Source organism: Vitis riparia, chromosome 5 (genome assembly GCF_004353265.1).
Source record: "Vitis riparia cultivar Riparia Gloire de Montpellier isolate 1030 chromosome 5, EGFV_Vit.rip_1.0, whole genome shotgun sequence".
In the NCBI taxonomy this organism is placed as follows: Eukaryota; Viridiplantae; Streptophyta; class Magnoliopsida; order Vitales; family Vitaceae; genus Vitis; species Vitis riparia.
In genome coordinates, this window is record NC_048435.1 from 19292065 (window position 1) to 19313394 (window position 21330).

General features: G+C 34.4%; 2 protein-coding genes across 2 annotated transcripts; one reads left to right on the plus strand and one right to left on the minus strand.

The window, feature by feature from the left end:
• The first annotated feature begins 2467 nt into the window (after positions 1-2467).
• On the plus strand, positions 2468-5906 carry LOC117914687 (probably inactive leucine-rich repeat receptor-like protein kinase At3g28040). The gene is made up of 2 exons (XM_034830131.1): positions 2468-4132; positions 4228-5906. The coding sequence occupies exons 1-2, from the start codon at positions 2574-2576 to the stop codon at positions 5705-5707; spliced, it is 3039 nt and encodes a 1012-aa protein (XP_034686022.1). The 5' UTR covers positions 2468-2573; the 3' UTR covers positions 5708-5906.
• Positions 5907-6869: 963 nt separating this feature from the next.
• Positions 6870-17837, minus strand: LOC117914868 (eukaryotic translation initiation factor 3 subunit H). The gene is made up of 12 exons (XM_034830375.1): positions 17759-17837; positions 17596-17675; positions 13556-13672; positions 13315-13418; positions 10190-10256; positions 9738-9871; positions 9606-9654; positions 8981-9052; positions 8790-8891; positions 8642-8709; positions 7919-8071; positions 6870-7275 (listed from the first exon to the last, which is right to left on the minus strand). The coding sequence occupies exons 1-12, from the start codon at positions 17766-17768 to the stop codon at positions 7218-7220; spliced, it is 1014 nt and encodes a 337-aa protein (XP_034686266.1). The 5' UTR covers positions 17769-17837; the 3' UTR covers positions 6870-7217.
• Between the last annotated feature and the right edge of the window lie 3493 nt (positions 17838-21330).

Sequence of the window (21330 nt, forward strand, 5' to 3'; positions counted from 1 at the left end):
AACTAACTCAATAATTTAAATGTCCAAGTAGAGGAAAAGATAAATTTTTGTCCCTAAATTTCATACCGAAACCTCCCACAAACCCTCCCTGTACCACTTGAATCAGGCCTCGAAATCATTCAAAAATCAATTATCAATTTTTAACTTTCACCTCCGTCCACATATTCTAGAAAGATGTTTCCTTCTCAATTTATAGACTTATTGCCATTCATATTTTAGATAAAATTAAAATATTTATATTGTATATTTGTTGAAAAACAAAAGAATCTAATAAAAATACTCAAATTACATAATGGTGATAGTAAAATAAATAAATTTTGATTTATTTGGTTACACTTTCTTTTTTTTTGGAAATAGAACAAAATTGTAATTTTTATATAAAATGTAAAAATGTTTTCAAACTCACGGTTTAAAAAAAATAATGATTTCTAAAAACTATTTTAAAAAATTAAGGTACTCAAAATCTTTTACTACTCCATATTTTAAAATAAACATAAAATTAGTCTAAATTTATAATGACTCATATTGTCTTATATAGTGGTAGAGACTTCTTCTATTCAATGTGAAATGATATAATCCTTTTTATACAAAAGGAAATATATGAAATATCAATTATTTTTAAAAATAGAAAATATAAGAATTTGGAATTCGATTTTCAACAAGTTGGTCCTTTCACACCCTCACCTTACCCCCCAAAAGTTCTTAGGAATTCTATACCTTAATCTATTTTTGTACAAATTTGAAAGTTTTCATTTAAATTTTGTTTGTCGTGACCTTGGTTTTTTTAATAGTGTTAAGTATATTTGACTGACAAGTGCTTTCACATGACAATATTCTAATGCCATAAAAAAATTCACTCGGATTAAGAGAGAATTAAATATTGAGCAATATCTCTCTCCTATTTGACATTAAACATTTTCTTAAAATAGAGAATTTTAAAAAACATTAAAAAAATTATTATTATTATTATTTTTTAATCCTAATTATACTCTTAACACATCAAATGGAATTAGAAATATTTTTACTTTTCAAAAATAGAACCAAAAAAAAAAAAAAAACTTCAATGACCCCTTTAGTAAATGTTTACATAAATAATTTCTGAAATTTCCCCCTATTTTTTCAAAAAAGAAAAAATTAAGAAGAAATTATTGTTTCTATCAACTGTTTTTATTCTTTAAAATTAAGAAAAAATCATTTTCTTTCTCATTTTAAATGTAATATTATTTAAACATAAATACTCTTTATATTTTTTTATATTTGAATATTCCCTTTTTCCTTTTTGTACTATTCTCCGTTTTGCTTTCATCATTTTATTAACATTATTCTATTCATAATAATATTCAAACTATTTCATTATTTTTTTCCATTTGTTTCCATGTCTAAAAATGAACTTGGACCCACAGTTTTCACGTGTGTCCTGTTCAAACAGTGAGACTCGAAAAATGTGGATACATATAATCATATTTAATATTATTAAAAAATAAATTTTACCCTTCAAATGTAGAAATTATATTCTCTAGTCTAATTAAGCATCCCTTCTTTCAAAATTAATCAACATGAAATGAAAACCTTTTAAAATCTTGAAACCTAGGTGGCATATAATTACATAAACAAGAGGTGTGAAAATGAATAAATATTCCAAAAGAAGAATCATTATTTTAAATTCAAAATCAAAAGACTAGAGACCCAAAGCTGAAAGTGAAGGAAGAATGGAAGAATAGGCCAAGAAGCCAAAGACAAAGACAAGAAAAAGCACGCATTGAAATGCGTCTGGAATATGCCAGTTGCCAATTGTTGATTGTCTCATACACCATACATCACCCTTCCCAATAACTATTACTTCACATTCTCCTCCATTTTTCCTTTCTTCCAAACAGCCCCATCATTTCTCATCCCATCCAACCTCTCAAAACCAACCTACTTTTGCCTAGGTAGGTGCCCATGTAAATATATAAAAGATGATAGATTTCTACTTCATCTATGCTTTGCCTTAAGTTTTTAAATTAGGGGATCCATATCTATTATTTTTACCATAATTATTTTTATCTGAGAGTCTGTTAGTAGTGATTTTAAGAAGTGCTTTTAATATCTCTAATACTTAAAATTTTTTATTATTTAAGTGTTAAAAATATTAAAAACACTTTCTAAAATTACTTCCAAATTAGATGCTTAGTACCTAAAAAGTAATTAATTTGATTATAATATAAATATATACATGATACAATATTGATTGTGTTTATGGACATGTATTGAATGGTACTATAATCGAACCCTAATATAATAAGTGCTCATAAATAATCTAAAAGTAACAATACAACTAGGGTTTTGTGAAAAAAAAAAAAAAAAGGACGAAAAGGGTTCAGACCAAATTTATGTAAAAGATAGGGCTATTTTTGTAAAGAATCCATCAACACTCTCCCGTGAGCACAGTAACGAACTTCATTTTTCCTGTCTTGTAGTACTCTACTATCTAGAGGTCCCCAGCAAAAGATTTCTTGACTTGCAGTTCTCTGGAGCTATGTTTGAGTGCATACAACACGGCGAGAAAGTGTGAGAGAGGGAAAACGAGGACGATGAGGAAGATGAAGAAGATCGGGTTGATTCCGCTGCTTCTTTCCTTGATGATGTACACAGCTCTTTTTCATGGTTGCATGGCCAACGAGGACGTCCCAATTCAAATCAACGACGATGTTTTAGGCCTCATCGTCTTCAAGTCAGGCCTCCATGACCCCTCTTCACGCCTGGACTCATGGAACGAAGACGATGACTCCCCGTGTTCCTGGGAATTCGTACAGTGCAATCCTAGCACAGGCAGGGTCTCAGAGGTGTCCGTTGATGGTTTGGGGTTGTCAGGGAAGATTGGAAGAGGGCTTGAGAAGTTGCAGAACTTGAAGGTACTGTCCTTGTCGTTTAACAATTTTTCTGGTAGTATAAGTCCAGAGTTGGCCCTCATCACTGGCCTTGAAAGGCTTAATCTTAGTCACAACAGCCTTTCAGGCCGCATACCTTCTTCTCTATCAAACATGACTTCTATAAGGTTTCTCGATCTCTCCCATAATTCACTTGCAGGACCTATCCCTGATGAAATGTTTGAAAACTATTCATCGCTAAGATCCCTTTCTCTATCAATGAATTTCCTGGAAGGGCCAATTCCTAGTGCACTGCTTAGGTGCACAACTTTGAGTAACCTCAACCTCTCCAGCAACCAGTTTTCGGGTAACTTGGATTTTTCTTCTGGGATTTGGACATTGAATAGGCTCCGGACGTTGGATCTTTCACACAATGTATTTTCTGGGTCTGTGTCGGATGGGGTTGCGGCGATACATAACTTGAAAGAGCTGCAATTACAGGGAAATCGCTTCTCTGGACCCCTACCTGTTGACATTGGACTGTGCCCCCACCTGAGGAGGTTGGATTTCTGCCATAATTTATTCACGGGATCGCTTCCAGACTCGCTCCAGAGGCTGAACTCTCTGGTTTTTTTTGGTGTATCAAACAACTTGTTAGCTGGGGACTTCCCTCAGTGGATTGGTAGTATGAGCAGTGTGGAGTACGTTGATTTCTCGGGGAATGGCTTCACGGGAAGCCTCCCAGCATCAATGGGTAACCTGAAATCACTGCAGTTTCTGAGCTTATCGGATAACAGACTAACTGGAAGTATTCCAGGGTCACTGTTTTACTGTCCCAAGCTATCAGTGATCCGGTTGAGAGGTAATGGCTTCAGTGGAAGCATACCTGAGGGCCTGTTTGATCTAGGTCTGGATGAAGTAGACTTGTCGGGGAACGAGCTAGAAGGCCCGATCCCACCAGGTTCAAGCAGGCTCTTCGAATCTCTTCACTCCTTGGACCTGTCGAGGAACAAGCTCACAGGAAGCATCCCTGCAGAAATCGGCCTTCTCTCAAGCTTAAGATACCTGAATTTATCATGGAACAGTCTCCGTTCCAGGATGCCACCAGAACTGGGGTACTTTCAGAACCTGACTGTGCTAGATCTTCGGAACACTTTTTTATTCGGGTCGATCCCGGGTGACATATGCGACTCAGGGAGTCTGGGCATTCTACAGCTGGATGGAAATTCCTTGACTGGACCCATCCCGGATGAGTTTGGAAACTGTTCATCTCTATACTTGCTGTAAGTCCACTGTTTTTTACAGTAATCCCTACACATTAATCCACTGATTTTTTGATGATCTATACTGATTGCGAATTTGTGATTCTTTGTTCCAGGAGCATGTCCTATAATGAATTAAATGGTTCCATTCCCAAGTCCTTTGCAATGTTGAAGAAGCTGGAGATTCTGAGGCTAGAGTTCAATGAACTGAGCGGGGAGATACCAAGGGAGCTTGGCAGTTTGGAGAATCTTCTTGCTGTTAATGTTTCTTACAACAGACTGATTGGGAGGCTTCCAGTTGGGGGCATATTTCAAAGCTTGGATCAAAGTGCATTGCAGGGAAATTTGGGAATTTGTTCACCCTTGCTGAAGGGACCATGTAAGCTGAATGTATCAAAGCCGTTGGTCCTTGACCCTTACGACTTTGGCAAGCCCGTTAATGGTCAGAACCGAAGAAATGAATCTACTACAACTCCTATGCGATTCAGGCATCACATGTTCCTCAGTGTTTCAGCAATTATAGCCATCACTGCTGCTGCCTTTATTCTGATCGGGGTGGTAGTTATCAGTCTGCTAAATGTATCCGCCCGGAGGAGGCTTGCCTTCATCGATACTGCGTTGGAGAGCATGTGCTCAAGCTCATCGCGGTCTGGGAGTCCTCCGACAGGGAAGCTCATTCTTTTCGATTCAAGGGCATCCCAGGATTGGATCGCCAATCCTGAAAACCTTCTCAACAAAGCCGCTGAGATCGGCGGTGGAGTTTTTGGAACTGTATACAAGGTTTCTTTAGGAGGGGGGGCGAGAATGGTAGCCATAAAAAAGCTTGTAACTTCGAATATAATCCAGTATCCAGAAGACTTCGACAGGGAAGTTCGGATCCTTGGGAAAGCTAGGCACCAGAACCTGATATCCCTGAAAGGATACTACTGGACTCCTCAGCTGCAGCTCCTGGTTACAGATTATGCGCCTAATGGGAGCTTACAGGCGAGACTCCATGAAAGGCCTCCAACTACACCACCTCTTTCCTGGCCAAATCGGTTCAGAATAATCCTAGGGACTGCGAAGGGGCTTGCCCACTTGCACCATTCTTTCCGGCCACCCATCATCCACTACAATCTGAAACCAAGCAACATTTTACTTGATGAGAACTGCAATCCGATGATATCGGATTATGGACTAGCAAGGCTATTGACAAAGCTGGACAAGCATGTAATAAGCAGCAGGTTTCAGAGTGCATTAGGGTATGTGGCACCAGAACTAGCATGCCAGAGCTTGAGGGTAAACGAGAAATGTGATATCTATGGCTTTGGAGTGATGATCCTTGAGATAGTTACTGGTAGGAGGCCAGTGGAATATGGAGAAGACAATGTGGTGATACTGAACGATCATGTCCGGGTACTGCTTGAGCAAGGGAACGTGTTGGAGTGTGTGGACCCGAGCATGAGCGAGTACCCAGAAGAGGAGGTGTTGCCAGTTCTAAAGTTGGCCCTGGTATGCACTTCTCAGATACCTTCAAGCAGGCCTACCATGGCGGAAGTGGTGCAGATACTTCAGGTCATCAAGACCCCAATTCCACAAAGGATGGAAGCCTTCTAAATTAAAATCCATGCATTGTAACTTTGTTTTTGGCTTGAACAACAAAAAATTCATTTCAACATCTGATGAAACCATTTCATTTTTCTTCCTTTCTTTTCACTGATGAGTGTACTACTTTGTTTTCATATCTATATGTAAGCAGTTAATTTCCTGGTCTCTACTCAATCACATAGTTCTTTTTCTTTCTCTTTGATTGCTAGGTCAAGGGTCTGTTCATATGTTGTTAATAAAGAAACATGACCATTTGGAGAAGAAAAGGAATAGCATGTGTATCAGTTTTTCTTATTTGGTTATGAAGGAAACTAGAATATAATTTTAAGTTTGAAGCTATTATATGCATGTTCCATAGAGAGGTGTATAAAAGACATATTTTTGGGGGTTATGTCTGCTTTTCCCCTATTAATCTGTATTAAGGAATAAGTTCATTCAAACAACAACCATATGCAGCAGTTCCAACACAGTATAAGACAAACTCCACCTCAAATTGAACCTAAAACCCTCCACAGAAACTACACATAATAGAACAGAAGGCAATCAGGCCATCTGGCCAACCAACCACCGGTCCACCACCATGTGTATATATATATATATAAAAAGGGAACAAAAGTTGTGACTCTAATCCTGGTAGAAGGAGCAATGGATCTCAACACTCTGGTTAAGACTCTGAATTCATAAATCTTCCCAGTTTCAGATTAAAAGCTGTCTTTGAACTCAGGACCTCGGTTTCGGGGCAAAAGCAAAAGTAAAATACCGTGTCATTTCCTGGGCATCCAAATGGTGTCCTTGAATGCCAAGGAGATGAGACAGCAACTCCCAGGTCCCAACAACATATTAGGATTGTCAGCAGCACCACTTCCCATTTTTAGTAGCCTTTTCTTGCACCTAAGTCGTTTTTAGCATGTGACAAACTGGTTGGGTCATTTCCACCAAAGTGATAAATGAACCCTTGACAGATTTGCTTGGGCTTTTCATAGCAACAAACGGGTAGGGTCATTACCATAGGTACATTTTCCAAAGCAGCTTCATTTTTATTATATCATCAAATTTTACCAATAAACGTTGAACTAGCTGTCCTCGGGTTCGCCTGCAGGCTGCAGCTCAGTAGATGCACAGAGCTGAACCCAATTTTTAATTCACAATTCTTCCGAGCAAGATTTCAGAGGAAAAAACAAACAAAAAAGTAAAATTAAAACTTCAAAAGATAATTCAAACAGGGCAAGGCCCAGTGCAATTCACAGTTACTTGGCATTCATATGAAAAACACTACTTCATATAAAAGCTTCTTAACTTTAATATCCAAAATTGCTTCTCAGGCAGGCTGTGTGAAATCTAGAACAAAAATAATGGAAATATAGAGAATAATGAAACAAGATCACAAAGCTCTGGATTGAATCTTCGTCTCTCAATCTGGGGGACCAGTCTATGCAGGATAATCTGTTTAAGATTCAAGTGAAATATTCCTACTGATGAGTGGCGATGAATAATTAATCATCTTTCCAGAACTTCCCGATCAATTCTCATGCAATGCCTTCATCAAGTACAATCTGCTGAAGCTCTGTCCAGCAACCCTGAACATTAAACAAAATCCACCCATGTCAGACCAGAGAAGCAACCAAAAAATTGAAATCCTTGTATAATCTGTATTATACAGAGTTTTGTCTTCTTGATGAATACTTTTGTTATTTGTCACGGGGAAAGGTCATACCACATACATGACAAGACCAACCCAGCCTCATCTTACAATACTTAAACTGCACCTATATTTATGATAATACATATGAACAATTTTTAGTATATTATTGGTCCTTTGAGTTGGTTTGATATATACTATCGGCCCATTAACTAATAGCTTAGGCCTTGGGGTCAAACAGTAACTAACTCTAAACAGTACTTCAAGAATTTCAATTAAATTGAGATTTTGAAGACAAAAATGTATTTTTATACACATCCACAGAATAAACAATTAGCACATGCAGAGAGCAAAAGAGAGATTTGGATACATGTGTATGCTTATGCATAGGTTTTTTAAATATAGAGATTATTTGCTTATCCATCAAATGTTTAAGGAGCCCCAACACTAAAATCTGTAGATTTTGAGAATTTATGCTGATAAAAAATCCACCTTTATTTAATGGAACAGAATTTAGAATTCCTTGCTACAGGAAATGACAGGACATGATATCTGAGTGCCTTCTAAGTTCAGTAGCATACCCATTAATCTGGTTGCAGTAGTTGGAAATTTGATTTGTTATAAGAAAGCTATCCAACCGTGATGGCTCAGGGATTGGCTTAAAGATGGGGTTTGTAGGATCCTCCTCAGGCAAGGGGTCTTCTCCTGCAGTTTTACGAGCCATGTTCTCTGCCCTATAAAAGGAAATCAAAATAAGTAGACAAATAATGAAACAACAAACAAAAACTAAGGTTTCCAACCCCTGATTCAATAAACCAAAAAGAATAGGAACCAGGCGTAACAGTATGTAGGCTGTAGTCTCTCCCTCTCTCATTTTTTTTTTCCAGAATTGCAAATTGCCACTTTAAGCTACTACAGCCCGGTTTGAATTGGCCTTTCTGAATCCAAAAATCTCTTCGTTAAGGCCAGTAAGAACTTTTCTCTAGGAACTTTTATTAAAAACAGCTTCTTGCTTCAAAAACAATTTAACAAAGAAAGAACAATGTTGCTTCTCCTCGACTCATTAGAGGATTGTAATTTTCCCTAACCTTTCCCAGAAGCTAAGTTAAAACTTTGGCAATAAATTCTTCTATGTGGGTATCATGCCAATATAATAATAATGTATCTAAGTGAACATTAGTGTTAGAAAAACATTTAGATTTATAACAAAAAGAAGCTCAAGGCAACTCAAGATCAAACAATACATCAAATATATACCATGGCAGCATAACAACTTTGTATTAAAAACTATGCTAATGAACTACCTTCTCTTCTGAAGCCATGCCTGCTGCTGTCCTTGCTGACGTGACAGGTTGCGATAGTAGTATTGGAACTGACCCCAAAAAGAAAAAAATTCTTTTAGTCTATATGAACAATCAATAGTAATTTAACCCTAAGAAAAGAAACACTAACCTTCTGTTGTTCCATTGACAAGTCATCCATGCATTCAATCAAAAATTCTAGATTCCTCTCCATATATGGATTGGTTGACAATTGTAGCCGATCATAATCACACTACCACAGAAAAACAGAGAAGAACCAAAATTAATACCTCATTTAACAAAATATGATGTCACTGAAAACTGTTACAAAACAAAGCTTACCTGGGTCACCGGTGTATCCGCTTCCAGCTCTGTCATAAAGGCGCTGATAAGGGCAGAGTTTGACACTTTGATCTGGTAGTACAGAAAATAGCATAAACATCTAACTGAAACTTAAAACCATGTTGCTTTCCTAATGATAACCTTAAGGAAAAACATTTATATATTTATTTTCCAAGCATCTATTGTAATGCTATTGAAAACTATGAGCAAAAGTTATATTCAGTAAGGACAAAATTCCATATCCAACAGCATTGAACTGCACATATGCCTTGCCAACCAATTGATATATTGTCCAGGGCAAATTAAATGCAAATTTTTATATTGTGAACTCAGTAACCTACTAAAACTAAAAATGCATAAAAGACATTAAACTGCATGTCTTCTTATCTCTTTCCAAGCCATTAAAATCATTCTTCTAAAATCATTTAAAGTTTCCCTTCATTTATTGGCAGGACTTATGACCAACAGCAGTCAACCGAAATTTCATATAAAATACAAATTCCGAAAATGCCTGGAGATAAAATTCAACATAGTAAAGGCCAATATATGAAAACATTTCTCTTCCCAAGTTCTAATGCCAACAAACAACTATATTCAAAGGAAAAGTGAAGTATCTGGAGCGTACAGGTATTTCCTCAAAGATATCGACCCATGACAAATTTTTCTCCCTCAACCTATCAGAGCAAAAGACCTTAAAGAATTAGATCTCAATACTTCATTTTCATATAACAACTTTGCAGAAAGAAAAAACTCATACTTCTCTCCAGTAAAATTGTTGTTGCGATAAAGTTCCATAAAAGAATCAGAAAGCTTCAAGGCCTTGAGAGCTAAGACACCTTGATTGGACCTTGAGGGATCATAAATAATGCACACACATCGTCTTATGTTCTCCTGCAACAACAAATATTAAATAAATGAATAACAGGTGGCAGTTCAAACAAATTTGGGGGTTCTAATGTTTTCAGTTTTAATGGAGTGAAATTCCAAATTCCAAGTCAAACCAAAATATTGAACCATATCATTAGCATCTAAAATTTGGTATTTTTCTTCATTAAAGAAGTGAACTGTTCTTTTAAGTTCTGAATTGTTATTAGAACACCGGAACTATTATAATGATAAGTTATCTATCAAAAAAAAAAAACTATTATAATGATAAGCATGTGTTGCATAAAAACAAAATGCAACAAGAGTGGTTGAAAAAACCTTTACCTGGTAATTCATAAATGTCTCAATCAGTTCTACTGTCTGAAAAGAACCCAACAAAGTTGATTGGTACCTGATAATTTCATTACAGCATATTGCAAAGGAATAAGAACCATATCTTGAATCAACATAAACTTTCTGAGCAATTATTGCATCATAGAAAATTTTCCCATCAGTGTGATAAGTTACTTTCCCATATAGAAGCCTATGAAATTTTCACAAGATCAGTGTGTGTCACTTCACAAAAAGTTATTTCCATGCAGCTTCAAAGTTGTCCATAGTTCCTATATTAAACATCTCAAAATGCTTTGTTACAGTTTTTCCATGCCTCATGTTCCAGGCAGGAATAAATAATGAAATAAACAAACAATAGTGGCCCACCAGTGGAATCCAATGATTTAAGAAAGTAATATTCTGAAAAATATTTTCATCATTCTAACTTGAACTCAGAGTTCAACTACAAATATAACACATAATTTACAAGAAAATAAATATATTCCAATAAATTTGGCTATATATATTTAAAAAAGAAAAAGAATAGAAGTTTGGGCTTCACAAATTCATCCATAAATCCAGCAATTCATCTAAAGTTGGATTTTGGGGAAGACTATTATGTTAATAAAATTTTTATGGAATGTACTAGACACCTTTCATGTGGGCAAATAGGTATAAATCAATACAACAAACTAATCAGCGAGTGTGTTGAAGCATCCAAAGTACTAAGTAAACCCATATACCCAACGGGAATATATAAAAAATAACTCAGAGCTCTAGTATTTGAATAATTTCCTTCCAAGCAACCTCTCGTTGCTAACCCACACCTTTCGAACCACACACTGAAAACCAATCAAGCTAGACCACATTAAGGGGAATGCCCTTGGATGTTGTGGTGCAAGAAGCCCAAAATGAGGCAAATAAATTAATAATATCCCAAAGAGCCTCTGAAAAGTCGTCACCTTATCCTCAAAAATCCTAGCATTTCTTTCTTGCCAAAGAACCCAAATCAAAGTGAGACAAGCAGTTTGCCAAAGAACCTTGCCTCTAGTGGAGCTTTCTAATCCCTTATATGAGATGGTCATCGTATCACAAATACTCCTAAGAGGAACCAAGTCCAATTAGCACATCAGCTACAATGGTGAAGAGAAAAGGGGACAATGGTTCTCCTTGCTAGAAGTTGTTTGAACTTCTTTAGAAATATTCTTGATGAACTAATGGGTTCATCCTTTGAAGATTTTGATAGATCTTATTGGCCTCTTTCACAGGGAATGATAAGAATTGTTTGTAAGTTCAGCCTGTATACAAAATAAAATATGCAAGACAAACATGTAAAGTTTTCCTTAAAAAAAAAAAATCCAGTTAGAAAGAAAAGAGTGGTTTAACCAGGTTTTTTTGGGCAATATATAAGGCCTATTTGGGAAGTACTTTTGAAAATAATTCTAAAAAACAGTTTTTGAGACTCGTTTTGGAGAATACTTCTTGAAAACTGCTTTTTGATGTTTTCTAGAATAAAAATCTGTTTGATAACTTAAAATGTTTTTAACTTGTTTTTTATGATTTTAAAAATAATTTTTTATTGGTAGTTTTTTTATTTTTAATTATTCTTCATATTTTTATAATTATTTTTTAAAACAATCCACATAAAAAAAACAACTAAAAGATGTTTTCTCAAAATACCTTATTTTCTATTTTTTAAGAATAGAAAATTATTTTTTGTTTTTGGTTACCAAAGATATATTCTCTCTTTCCTTTTTTTTTTTTTTTGGAGAATAAAAAACCATTTTCAGAAACAGTTGTCAAATAAGGCCTAAGGTTTTTATCAAAAAACAGAAGCAGCAGAGACTAAGGCACTGCCATGCAGTAGCCCAAAAAATAATCGTATTTTTTCATCTTCTTAAAACAAAGAAGTAACAAACTTAGAGATGACAATACATGATGCATGAATAGAACTAATACAAGCAGCCAGAAGAAATTAAAATAATTCTGCACCTCCTTCGAAATTGCTTATGTTAAATGCATAGTTATTGCTAATGAAGATTCCTTTCTGGCAAGGAGGTTAGTCCAGCAACATTGAGCTCAAAAAAGCTTGAGAGGAGCAGAGCAGAAGGACAGGAGAAAGCTGCAGAAGGGATTGACACTGTCCACATGGAGGCCTGTTACAGGCAGCCAACATGGCTAACATGGCATGAGAGGATAGATCCATATGAAGTGCATGAAATTGGGCATCGACTTTTGGTCCTTTGCATGAGTGCAGGTGAATTGATCAGAGAGGCAAAATTTGTTTAGATTCATCAAATATCATGCTAACTTTCACATGACAACCTCCAAATGCAAAGCACAAGAATGAAAATTTTCATTCTTTTATTTATTCTTAGCAAAACTCAGGAACTTGCATAACTCTTGGAAAACATTATGAAATAGATCCGAAACCTATTTTAGAAATAGATCCTCAATGTTCCAAACCAAAACACCACCATCCTCAAGGACCCCACTGCCAACTCTCTTCACCATCACTTCTCTCTGGCAGCTCTGCTCCACACTCCTCTCAAATCTTGACTCTTCATCAACCAAATTGCTAACCTCCTCTACCACATAGAACTACCATCAACTACTATAAAATCAGAAAGTTGTAAGAATAATCATCACATGAATTAAACTTATTCTAAATATAGGCATATTTTCACTCTAGGATATCAATATATTCATTATTTTTTATAAGATCTCGGCATTTGATGTATGCAATACCATAAACTAATTTAATAAGATCAACGAAATGGACTAGGGTAGATGATCTATAAATATGCACCAAACAAAGCTCCTTAAATCAAAGAGATTGATCTCAGAACATCCACTTATGCCATGCCATAGAATTACCATAAATATCAGCTTGCAAAGAAGTACCAAAAGAACAAGATATGAACCCCTCCAAAAATCAGAAATTTTTTTGTGCTACTTTAGAGAAATATGATTCTCTGGTGCACAAAGGAAGAGGTATAGTAAATTTATGACAAACCCAAGCATCATAATTATTATGGTAATCAGAGGATAAATAAAACTTCAAGAGATAAACTGAGTAAGCATAACCTTGCTGTAAGCACTATCATGGAAGCATCATTTTGATAAACCAGACTTACCATCCAACAGTGTTATTATCAACATTAACCTCTCTCAAGCATCTCATCATTTCAAGCTGATAATTAGCGCCATCTGCTTCAATCTCCTCATCCTCTTCTCGGATCTGAAGTTGCATATGGTGAATGTACATAGGCATTAGTATAACTAACAAAACAAAGCGGCTCTTTATAATTCTCAAAATCAAAGTTGTTATGGTCATTCCTAACAAGACACAAAGTTTGAACACAATGATTCACATACCGGGAATGGGAAACAATTAGTGACTTCAAGAACACTGCCAACATCTAACCCAAGGAGTTGGCCTGTGACCAACGCAGGTGAAAACTCCTTGCAGTGTTTGATTATCTTTAATATAACCTGTCCAGCATAAGTTTTACAACAGAAATATGAGAGCCATGAAAGCATGGTTCTACATGCTACTAAATTTATAATGTTCAAAACAAAAATATGAATGCCAATATGACAGACAAAAATCCAGTTATTTATAAAATCAATTTACTCATCATATTACAAACAAGCATTTTCTGTTAAGTAATTTTCTATTTTGATAAGAAACAAGTTGAAATTCTCACCTGAATTTAGAAATTCCACAACGTACCATCAATAAGAATTCCAATGCCATGTTCATTGCATGGTACATTGTGGAATTTCTAAATTCAGGTGAGAATTTCGTGGACATGCCACCCAACATCACAGCCTCAGCCAACTCGACCTCAGTGCTGCTGCAGCAACCACCACTGTGACAATGCCATCGCTTAAATCTCCAATGCAGTATCAAAACATCACATCCAGTCTAATATTAATTTATTATTTATTTTCATAATTTTATATGCATGATTTGACCAACATGTGAGTTGATATTTAAATTGTCCATTAGTTTTACAAATGGAAGAACATTGGAGAACATCAATTTTGTAATTTTCCCCACAATCTCTCTGTCATCCCATCTTTTTGGATAGACAAGAGAAAGTGGGAATTGAGAAAAAATATACCACAGTGCACAGAAAGAAAAAAAAGCTCTCATCATCTTCGACCTTCTAGGCTATTAGAGATTTTTTTTTTTAAGGGATTTTTGCCAAAATTATTCACAGAAGAACAACAATAATCTACTGAATAAGAATAAGAAAGTCTATAACAGCTTTTTAAACTGATTCTTTTATGATTAAGGTTAAAATTAGTAATAATAACAATAGACCAAAGATATACAGACACACACACACTAGAAAAAAGAGGTTTTAGAAGAGCAAGTAATGTCCAAGTCACACTATGATACACAGCCTTTTTAAGAGAAAAATGCCAACTATAGTTGATTCAATAGGCTCAAGTTCCGAATTATTTTTGCACTTACAATCATATGTGTGTATTCCCATTTTCAAATTGTAGCAAGCTCATTACTACAATCATATAGGTGATTTTTCGAAGGGTGATCAATAACCAACACCATGTTGAAGTCATGTTTTGGACTCATATGGAGTTATGTTCCTTTTTTTCCATCAAAAACAAACATTTTACTATCAGGAATGAAATAAGTAGTTACAAAAAAGGATGAAAAATCCTTCCCCCAAACACAACCACAACATAACTCTAATCAAAAGAGAGAAAAACTAACTACTCTAAATATTGATGAAAATGCATAATTAAAAGTAGTTACAAATGCGAACTCAAAACTGAAGGGATAGAAAATCCTCCACAAAAGAGATCAACTGATTGGTTCCTTGTTTTGCTAACATACCGCCACATGGTTAACTATCCCAGGAATCTAGTAGAAAGAACACCCCAACTCTAGAGTGAAATAAAAAATTTGACGAAGTCATTCATCAAACCTCCAAGAACTTCTCTCCTTAATTTACTCAAGATAAGATTGCTGCAAAATCCCTCTCTACTAGAAGGTTGGATAAGCCCTCAACTTTAGCAAGCTTTAGACCTTCACAAGACTAATATCTCTGCCTCAATGGCAAGGCCCACTCTAATATTCTAAGAGAATGTTCTCGCTAATGTTCCATGATGATCCATGAGCATTCCTTTAATTCCCAACCATCCCGAGATACTTAAGGAGCATCCTTCAAAATTCACTTCGACACAGCCTAGTGGAGGCATCCATGTAGGGAGCATCTTCTCCACCAACTCAGAAAATCTTCTTGCTAGATCCTAGTCTAGCAGTATAGTGCTCAAAGTTGTGCCCACAAATGTAGCACTGGCTAATATTTAGAAAGAATAGAAGACAGATTAAATCTCACATTTCCTCCAAAGTACTCCATTTGTCCTAAAAAGATCCTCTCATTCTTTTCCCAAATTAATGTGAGAGTAGCAATACCCACACTGATTCCTATCATAGATATGAGCACTATCACCATGGTGATGGGACCATGAAAAACCCCAAAAAATTAATCATTGTTCCTCCCAAACGCCCTGCAGCTTAGTTCTCAAACTGTTGAACCTCCTTTGCTACCCTCCAGTCATAGAGATACATCCATTATAGAAATTACATCCCACCCCCCTCGATGATTACAAATACAATCTACATGCTAACCCTAAGGTAACTACTGAGAGAGTTATTTTTCTTTTACCTCTCCTCTCACATTTTATGCACAACCCTTACATTTTACAGGACTTCTATGTCTTACTGATACACCATGATTGTGTTATATATTCATGCATGGTAAGAACAATGTTGACATTATTTTCCAAAATAATACTTCCAAGCACTATTTCAATTTATACAAAGCATTAAAGCTTTAATTAATATGAGGTATTTCAGATATTATGTACTAATTCATATTTTAGTTGCAATAGGATTTACAAAGCACCCAAAGGATTAAATTTTATGTTTTTTTTTTTCATATTACACCTCTCAATAAACATCAGAGCATGAGAAACCATAATCCCATAAACCCCATAGAAAAGCATTTATTCTTCATGCAGCATTACAAAAATTATCACATAATCTAAAAGTATCCAATATATTAAAAACATAAATGCAATTTCCAGCATGAAGTTTCCAACCTCAAAGTTTCCAAATGGATTTTTAGTTGTCATCCTTTTAGTGGGTTTATATGTCCTTTTGGATTTTTCCACCTACTTCAACTCTCTTTCTTCATTTTGACTACTTTGTTTTGCTATTCCTTTCTTTGATGGGTAACATTTTCTTTAGCAAGACCTCTAGGACTACCCACTTTCCTTATCCATATTTTGCTTGCAACTTTTTTTCTCTCCTTAAAACAAAATTTGAGTTTTTACCCCTTAAAAAAGTGAGTGTGAGGGGGAGAGAGAGAGAAAAATTGCCAAAGAAAATTTAAAAACCTAGAAGTTTATTCAACTGTGGTCTTATTGATCTTGAACATAACAGTAGTGTGCTACAGAAAGTTATTAAAAACACAAATTGGAAAGACATTAATGAAACGGACCAAGAATAGTTAAAATAACATAACAATCAAACAATGTGGCCACTACAAAACCATTGCACCAGAGATCACCTTAACAAAAAGGAGGCAGCAAATTTTAGAAATCCTAACAATTGAACATCAGCAAATTAGATAGAAGAACTAATTGGAATTCATTATAGATAATCTAACACTATTTCATTTGCACAAATTTTTTTAACCTTAGAATTTTCCATTACATGGAACCTAAGGAAAGAAACCTTCAATTAAATGAAGTACAATACAGTTCTTTTATCTTAGTTTTGGTGAAATTTTCATATTTTCTGCAAACCAAAAGAAAACACACACACACAGACATGATTCAAAACTATGCTTCCTTTTTATCTTTGCTCCAATGTTTTCAACAACTGCCAAACAAATAACCATGAATTTCAAAACTATGCTTCATTCTCTTTTTGCTTTAATGTTTTTAACAACTGTTAAAAGAATAACCATGAATTTCCAGAACAATATCAGAATTAAGTAATATAGCCACCAAACAAAAAAAAGAAATAAAGAAAGAAATTTAGTCATCAAAATCATGTAGACAGAAAAATAATTTGCATAAGTTGAGAGAAAACACTTCCAAAACCAACCCTAATTTAGCAACAGCTCCAAACTAAACGAATTGAAGCTGATAAAAATAATCAAACTTCTGGATATGCGAATATAGTTATATAAATTTTTTTAAAAATAATAATAAATAATAAAAAAATAAAAACCCCCACCCAGCGAATCCCACTACAAGTTTTTTTTTATTGGAAACCAAGCAACACAGGAGCACAAAGATCCAAATTAGGACCGTTTTCCTCATTATTTTCCCAGCAACCAAACAGAGTGAAAGAGACAAAAGAATCCTACCAGTCCCTCGATCTGAACTACTCGGAGCGGCGAAGCAACCTCCTCCGTAGCCGCCACTTGAAGAAACGACCGAGCCATTGCTGCAATCAGATAACAAACCAATTATAAATATTTAAAATTAAAAATTAAAGACAAAGAAGAGAGAAAGAGTTCTTTCACTGACTGTTGGCCATGGATTCTAGAGATTTTGAGAGACGGGAGGAAGAGAATAATGCTTTCAAAACAAAACCCTAGCTTCTTTCATCCCAGAAGGTAAAGAAAATATAGCTCTTATTGGGCCAAATCCCAACTCCGACCCGACAGTCCACCCGTATTTTCGGTTGGGTCGGATTCGTCTATTCTATAAAATATTAAGGATTATTTTATTAAAAAAATGAAATAATACCCCATTTACAAATTTATCCCTCATATTTTTGTCAACTTAAAAAATATCTATACCTCAACTCTTTTCAGAGAGTTGGTAACTATTTTTTAAAATAATTCTAAAAAATAGCTTTTAAATTTTTTTTTTTTTTTTTATGTTCTCTCAGCATAAAAAATTGTTTGGAAATTAAAGATATTTTGCATTTATTTTTAATATTTTTAAATATATTTTAAAAATAATTTTTACACATAGTGTTTCATATTTAATCTTTTTCTATGTATAATTATTTTTTAAATTAATTCTCAAAAAAATAAGTAAAAATAATTGAAAGGTGTTATTTAAAAATATTATATTTTATGTTCTAAATAATATAAAATAATTTTTGGTTGTGAAACATATTTTTCATATTTTTTATTTTAGAAAACAAAAATTAATCTAAAAAACAATTATCAAACGGATCTTATATACTTTTAAAAAATATATTTTAATAATTTTTTATAAATTTTTTATAAATATTTTAAAAATAATTATATAAATATAAAGAATGATTACATTGTGTAAAAATCATTTTTAAAAAATAAAAAAATATATTAAAATATTTAAAAATTTAAACAAAATTTTATTTTATTAAAATATTATAAAATAATTTTTAAATAAATTTATTATAAAAAAACTGTTTTCGAAAATAATTTTTAAATAAACTTTCAAAATTTATATGTAAATAATTAAAATATTTTGGAGTATTTATATCGAAAAAAGGTTATTTTTTAAGTTGGATTATGGAATGGTTAGATTTAAAAAATTGGAAATAATTTCACCTTTGAAATTTACTAGTCCAAAAAAAAACACGTACAATGTCTACAAACACAAACCCTGGTTGGGAATGGCCTATAAATAGGAGTTTGATGAGGAGAAAAACCCTAGGTCCTCAATACGCAAAATAGTCGCTGAGGTCTCAGCTTGGAACTGATCTCCGGCGTCTGTGTCTGAGGATCTCATACTGAAATAGCATCTCAGAAAGCCAATTGCATCTCTCAATGCGCTCTCGGCTCGCTATGATGCTCACATCTACACCCTCTTTCCATCTAATTCATCAACATTTGATTTGATTTGGAAAACAACAGATCTATACTCGCATTCTTTTCCACTTAATTTACTGGTATTTTTTATTTCATTTTAGGTTACATAAGGTTTTGTTCCCGCTGCCCTTCTGTTTGGTTTGGAAGATAAACGGGAGAAAAATGCCTCGCCGAATGTAAGATTCGGTGGTCGGTAGCTTGTTTCGAGTCCTGTTTAATTGAAAATTGCAACTTTTGGGGGGCATTTTCTGGGTTGTGTTTGGGGAAAAAGAAAAGAGAGGAGATGTTCTTGTTTGGACCTTTGTTTCCATTGGCTAACAGTTTTGCATCATAGTCAACTTCCGGAGATTTTAGAGCAATTTATTATCATTCTTTGAGCAAATTCTTCAATTTTTCTGCTTTTCACTTTTAAAAATCTAAAAATCATTTAAAATAATTTTTATATGAATTTATTTTTTGTTTATTAAAATAAAATTGATTTATATTAGCCTGTATTCTTCTCATTTGATATTTTTACTCATCTCCTCTCTAATTGAAAATTGGGGGTATTAAACAAATTTTCAAAACAATGGGTACTAGTTTTATTTAATTAAAACCTCGAGGGAGGTAAACAGAATTACCCATTTATTTAAATTGAAATGAGTTATAATGAATCGATAGTAAGATAACACAACACAATGTACTTGTTGTTTAATTTATTTATTAAAAGTTGGATCAAACTTTGATCTTACTCAAGGAAGGTGTAATAGAATATTTATAAAAATATGAAATTTCAAAATTATCTTTTTAAAAAAATGATTTTATATACCAAAATTATATTTGTTTAATGGATATTTTGGCTTTCATCCCTTAAATTTTCTTATTTCAAGTGAAATCGTTTTTTTGTGAGCATGATTTATAAATTTATACTAAAATCAACTTTTAACAAGTGGTTTTAGTACGAATAAAAAATATTGTATAAAATATTATATTTCTAAAAATAAACTAATAACTACCTTTCGTACCCTTTGACAATACACAAATTTTGAAATTAGGTTAATAGATAGGCAAGCCTAACAATTGCTCACTTGTTTAGTTGACGATCATGCAAATAACATTGCTTCTGTCTATCAAACTTCTACACTTAAAAGGTAGGTGGGTGAAACCTATCTACAACTCGATATTTAAGTCAATAATGGCTTAATACACACACAAACACAAAAAGGATGACTAGAAAAATGATTGGCACTATACCAAGCTACGTAATCTCTTTTTCTCAAGAGTAACTCTTCGAGTGGGAATGAATAGGTTTGCCCTTCTTTTAGAGCCATAATGCATTTTATAGGTGATCTCAGCCTTGGTTCGATTGATGGTTACTATCTCAACATTTGGGCATCCATTGGAGAGGCCAATGGCTAAACAACTACAATTTTTCAACCCCCCATTGAGTGATTAGAGCTATCATGGTTAGTGATTAGGAACAACCATCATACCCTTTAGTGAGCAAAACAGGTTGGCTCGTACTCAGTAACTATTGATAGATTTTTCTTTTTCTTTTTATTTTTGGTCCTCTTTTTCTCCCCTAATGCTACTTTGCTTCTTGAGGTGACCACTATAGTCAAGTAATTATTTCTGAGCATGAGGGTTTGGATATGCTTTATAGTTCTCCATTTGCCAACATATCCCCGAATTACTTTGCTCTAAGTTCATTGTCATCTACCCAACCATAGAGGATTGTCTAGCTTTTGTACCCTTGTGAGGGTGGGGCTCCGATTATGGAGTCTAATACCTACCTAATATCATATGCCCCATTCTTATGTGCCTGTAGATGAGTGACACCATGAGTATTTGGCTAAGTAGATGTATGCAAGTAGAGGGCTCTAAGCTACTTAGTTTGGAGCAAGGATGCAATAGTTGGATTATTTATTTATTTATTTATTTATTTTAGATTTTTTAGTGTGCAACGTGACACCACAAGATGTAACATAGTCGATTGACAAATTAAACTATTGCATCATGTGGGCACATGCCTAGGTCGTTTGGTAGTGTTCCCAATAGTTGTATGGCTAGTCAAGGGTTATAACGCCACTATATGAGCCTAGGAGGTCATGCTAACTTGATCAGCAAAGGCTTCATTTTCATGAACTAAGTTTCTTGGTTGTTTTACACATCTCCTCCATTCGAGCCCTGCCAATTATGCCTCCAATTCTTAGATAGCGACCAAGTGTTCCTCCACGATTAAGGTTGGAATCCATACCTCCTCCATAGTGCTTGTGGCTTGAGTGGTCTCCATCAATTTTTTCATAGCCTTTT

What these genes read in the sequence shown, in the direction of transcription:
- LOC117914687 (XM_034830131.1), top strand. Translation starts at nt 2,574, where the DNA reads ATGAGGAAGATGAAGAAGATCGGGTTGATTCCGCTGCTTCTTTCCTTG. An exon ending in TGTTCATCTCTATACTTGCT is followed by an intron (nt 4,133 to 4,227) that starts GTAAGTCCACTG and finishes TCTTTGTTCCAG; the next exon opens with GAGCATGTCCTATAATGAAT.
- LOC117914868 (XM_034830375.1), bottom strand. An exon ending in AACAATTTTACTGGAGAGAA is followed by an intron (nt 9,655 to 9,737) that starts GTATGAGTTTTT and finishes TTGCTCTGATAG; the next exon opens with GTTGAGGGAGAAAAATTTGT. An exon ending in TGTCAATGGAACAACAGAAG is followed by an intron (nt 8,710 to 8,789) that starts GTTAGTGTTTCT and finishes TTTTGGGGTCAG; the next exon opens with TTCCAATACTACTATCGCAA.